This window comes from Fukomys damarensis, unplaced genomic scaffold, assembly GCF_012274545.1.
Source record: "Fukomys damarensis isolate Sample0158 unplaced genomic scaffold, DMR_v1.0_HiC HiC_scaffold_16, whole genome shotgun sequence".
In the NCBI taxonomy this organism is placed as follows: Eukaryota; Metazoa; Chordata; class Mammalia; order Rodentia; family Bathyergidae; genus Fukomys; species Fukomys damarensis.
In genome coordinates this window covers 89,331,003-89,335,688 of record NW_022900928.1, presented here as the reverse complement: position 1 = coordinate 89,335,688, position 4,686 = coordinate 89,331,003, and the positions used below count along the sequence as shown (strand labels likewise).

At 47.2% G+C, this 4,686-nt stretch overlaps 1 protein-coding gene across 1 annotated transcript in view; it reads right to left on the bottom strand.

The window, feature by feature from the left end:
• Window positions 1-4,686, bottom strand: part of Znf777 (zinc finger protein 777) — a gene marked incomplete at its 3' end in the record, with an annotated part of 23,873 nt that overhangs the window by 1,061 nt on the left and 18,126 nt on the right. The window contains exons 5-6 of the mRNA XM_033763968.1: window positions 3,562-3,813; window positions 7-220 (exon numbers count right to left, since the gene is read on the bottom strand). Of these exons, the coding sequence (XP_033619859.1) occupies window positions 7-220; window positions 3,562-3,813 (466 nt within the window). The remainder of the gene's footprint in view (window positions 1-6; window positions 221-3,561; window positions 3,814-4,686) is intronic.

Here is a 4,686-nt window from a genome sequence, read left to right as displayed (position 1 = left end):
GAGGGGGGCGCCAGCCTCTTCACCGCCGGGTTGCCCAGCTGCAGCGGCGGGGGGCTCTCCTCACGCTCTGGGGACATCTCCCCGGGCAGAGGAGTCGGGTACATGCTGGCCTCATATCGCCCAGAGAGCTGCCCAAGGGACTGCAGGTGCTGGGGCAGCTCGTCGTCGTCGTCATCCTCCTCCTCTTCCTCCTGCTCCTCGGTCTTTATCACGATGCCCTCTGTGCCAAGGACAGACAGATGGATGTCAGTGCCTGGGCTGGGTGCAGGAGAGCAGCCCTGGTCCTCACCCAGACACCCATATGCACTGCAGTTTTGGCCCACGTTCCCTCTTTTGGGGAAACCTCACTCCCTGCGACCCACAGCCCTCACCCTCATGGGCTGGCCATGGTCTGTCGTGAAGGAAGGAGCCCACAGCCAAGTGGGCCAGCGTCCTCAGGGCATCTTAAGCGAGGAAGCACGGAAGAAGCTACTGCAGGACCCCTTGTGGGGGTGCTACTGGGACCCAGCCAGACCTGAACCTGTCAGATTGATGAGCCAATAAAGTGAGTCCACAAACACCTCCTTTTCACACAGGCTCCTAGGGCTGGCCAGCTGCACCAGAGGGTCTTTACTGTTCTATCTTCCCCTTTAGGGCACTAGGCCTGAACTGTGCTCTGCCAAACCCACTCTTTCTGAAACCTGTGGACTTCTCCCCATACCTTCACTCCCAGTCCTCCAGCAAGCTGCCTCCTTTCTCAGCCTGCATGATCTCCTCCCCTTGAGGACCCAGGCGCTCAGCCCACAGCTCAGCAGCTTGGCCAGACCACAAGCCTGCCAGCTGGGCCCCAGAGAGCTCTCTCCACCTTTCTTTCAAGCTCCAGTGTACAGTGCTTTGTATGCCCAAATGGTGCAGGACTCCCCCCACTCCCTCAGCGTGGCCATGAAGGGCCTAAACAATGCCAAGTTCTAAGTGGCCCATTAGAATTTCAGGAAAAAAAAGGAGTGGCCTCCACCTCCTATTTTATTTTCTTCAGGTGTCTTATACTTATTTGGCATTCCTTAAAATTGGGGAGTTATTTATTTATTTGCAGTACTTGGGATTGAACCCAGGTCTTCACTGAGCGATATCCTTAGCCCTTTGTTATTAGCGACAAGGTCTCACTAAGTTGCTAAATTGGCCAGGCTAAACTCAAACTTGTGATCCTCCTGCCTCAGCCTGTCAGGGTGCTGGGGTTATAGGAGTGTGCCACCTGCCTGGCTGGAGGTCTTTTCTAAGTCACTGACTTTGTGTGACATGAGAAAGTCATTCCTCCCAGTCCCTCTGTGAGATAAAATAGTCTACTTTTGCATAAGTCTTACCAACAAAAACTTTTTCAAAGCACTGCCATACCTGTCCTGTCCTTTCATGGGAAGGGATCTTAGCCCAGGATAAAGTCAGGCAGGAATTATCTGCATCTCATGGCCAAGCATCAGAACTCAGATAAGCGATATTTCCAAGTAAGAAGTTGTAGGCCTCTGCAGAGCTGTAGTTAGAGACAATACCCTCTCCTCTCTCACCTTCAGGAAAACTGAGGCCAGCATGTGTGTCACTTGGTCACAGTCTTGCTTAGTCATCGGTAACCCCTAGGCCACAGTGCTCCTGCTGCTCTGCTAAACATGTGAACTGTACTGTCAGAAATGCAACACAGGTGTGCTGAGTCAAGGCTGCTGATTTCCCAGCAGACAGTGACCCAGAATGTCCTTGAGCACTGTGCCTAAAGGATAAGGAAGGAAGGGCCACTTCAGGTCTTGGGAGTCCCCTTGGCATTTCTTTGGAAAACAGTTGTGTCAAAGGACAGGGAAAAGATGAGCCCTAGGAGACCTAAATGCTCCTTGAGCACAGAGTTGCTTTTCTCTTAATAAAATGATAAAAATGAAACATTTAGCTCTAAAATTCAAGACTCCCAATTCCACAAACTACAATTTTGTAATTTCCTGAGGTTCTAGAATTTGGGGGGATGCTCAAAATTTATCGTATGATCCTTTGCAACTTACCTATACTCAGAATCTGCCTTGTCTTCTTGCTATTCTTTTACAAAAGAATATGCATATTAAAAACTTTTGAAATAAATACCATGCAGTTACTTAACAACAAGAAGTTAGATCTGTATCACTTGACTAAGAAGGATGCTCATGGTATTTTACTAAGTGCAAAAAGCCAATTGTAGGGAAATTATCTACAGATAAAATGAAAAAATCAATGAAATAATTTTAAAAAACCTAAATAACTGGATATGAACACATCTCTAAAGTGTGACAGTTAATGACTCACACATAAAGAAAACATCCAAGCAGGAAATAAAAACCCAACTGAATACTACCAATTTTCAAGGAATTAATTCCTATCTTATGTGTGTTTTTTTCCAGAATACAGATAAAGAACAAAAGCTGCCTGGTTCCCCTGATAAATCTGGGATAGTATTGTTTCTAAAACTAAATGAAAAGGATTGGAAAAAAAAATTCAGGTTCATTTAATTAATTAATTTATTTTTTGGGTACTGGGGATTGAACATGGGACCTTGTGCTTTCGAGGCAGGTGGCGGCACCACTGAACTAAACCCCCATTTCATTTATGAATGTAACTATAAAACTCTGGAATAAAATACTTGTTAAATCTGATAGTATCTTGGGCCGGGGATTTAGCTCAGCGGTTCGGTGGCCTGCCTTGCAAGCGCAAGGACCCGAGTTCAATCCCCGGTATCAAAACAAAACAAAAACAAACAAATCTGATAGTATCTTAAAAAAACAAACAAAAAAACACATCAGCCAGGTGTGGTAACACATACCTATAATCCCAGCACTCTGGGAGGCTGAGGCAGGAGGATAGCAAGTTCAACCCAATTTAGCAAGAGCCTGTTTCAAAACAGAAGGGCTAAGAATGTAGCTAATGGTAAAGGCCCTGGGTTCAATCCCAGTACTGGTAAAAGAAAAAACAAAAGCAAAAACCCACTGTGCTTACCACGTAGGGCTCTTCCCAAGGGTGCAGGAAGCAGGAAATCTGTCACTAAGCATGTCCTAGAAGCCCACTGCCTTAATGTCCATGTACTCTCAAGGAGCAATGGGGAAGAGAATGACGACACTGAGGGCTTTGATTTGTTTTTTGAGACAGGGTTCTCACTGTGTAGTTCAGGCTGACTTTGAGTTTATGGCAATCCTCCTGCTTCAGCCTTCCAAGCGCTGGGATTATAGGAATACACCACCATACCCAGTGACACTGATGTTTTATAAATGACACTTGGTTCTCCCAGAGGAAGACAGCAGAGTAGCTATTTTACAAACATGCTCTCCAAAAAACAAAAAGGAAAAAAGAAAAAAAATGCACACTTTCCAAGGTAGAAATCTTCAAGCTAGTTAAGTTCCAGTGTGACCTGCGACAGTTAAGGCCAGGTGGGGAACAGAAAGTTTTAGCTGTGATGGTGACCCTGGGTCCTTGCCTGGCCTGTCTCTGACATCACAACTCATTTCCTAGTCCAGAGGCAGAGGCAGAAACCCTCTTTCCAGGTATGTAGTCCCCGCAGCTCCCGCCCTGCCTGGAACTCACCTGAGCAGTTTCTCTGCTGCACCAGCATCTGCTTGAGCTCGCTGAACTCGCCCGAACCCTCAGTGGACTCCTCCAGCGCATTTTCCTGCTCCTGCATGTCCAGGTCTGGCTGCTCCCCACAGGGGTCACCCAGCTCTGAGTCCTGGAAGCCGTGCTCCTCCACTTGTCCCATCAGGGGCTCTGGCGTCTCCAAGCTCTCTGAGCCCTCGTCATTGGTCTGCACCTCAATCTTAATCACGATGCCATCATGTGCTGGGAGGGGAGGGGGGAAGGGAGAGGCCAGCACACAGTCAGAGTCATGCATCTGCCTGGGTTTCCACAGCCAACTGTTCTCCCAGTAGAGGCTCAGAAAGCAGAGCTGAGGGTGAGCGCCCAGCAGTATCTAGGCGTGTTATAGACCTGAACACCAATATGAACTGGAGTCAGATAAGGACAGATGCAAAGCTGATTCTCCTCAAGCACCACAATTTAAAAAAATTTCCTTTGTGTATGTTTTTTGAGACAGGGTCACGCTACGTGGTCCACGCTGGCCATGAACTTGCAAGGATCCTCCTGCTTCAGCCTCCTGGACGCTGGGATTAGAGGTGAGTGCCACCATACCTGGTTCCCACATTTTAGAAAGACCTTCATTCCCTTTGCACATTAGACAGCCATTGTCCACGCATAGGTTCCTTCTTATTGGCTTGCTCACTGTAGAGATGAATAAAAAGGAAGCATCTCTCTCCTTACCACTTGCACCCATCCTTCAGCCCATCCCCAAGGTGCTGGACAGATAGACACTTCCACAGTTCTTTTTCCTGGCCCGTGTTTGCAAGCAGGTATACATGCGTGGTAGCAGAGAGAGAGAATGTGTATGTGTGTGTGTGTTTATGTTTATGAGACAGAGTCTTGCTATGTAGTCCAGACTGGTCTCAAACTCATGGTGATTCTCTCACCTCAGCCTCCCCTTGCCTCTCAGCCTCCTGCTGGGACCACAGGCTTGTGCCACCATACCCAAAATTTATATTTTTAAACTTGCCCATAGTTCCGTACATTACCTTGAAACACATCATTACACACAAATGCACCATTTCATATAAATGGGATTACAATGCGTATTTTTTTTTTTTTTTTTTTTTTTTTTTT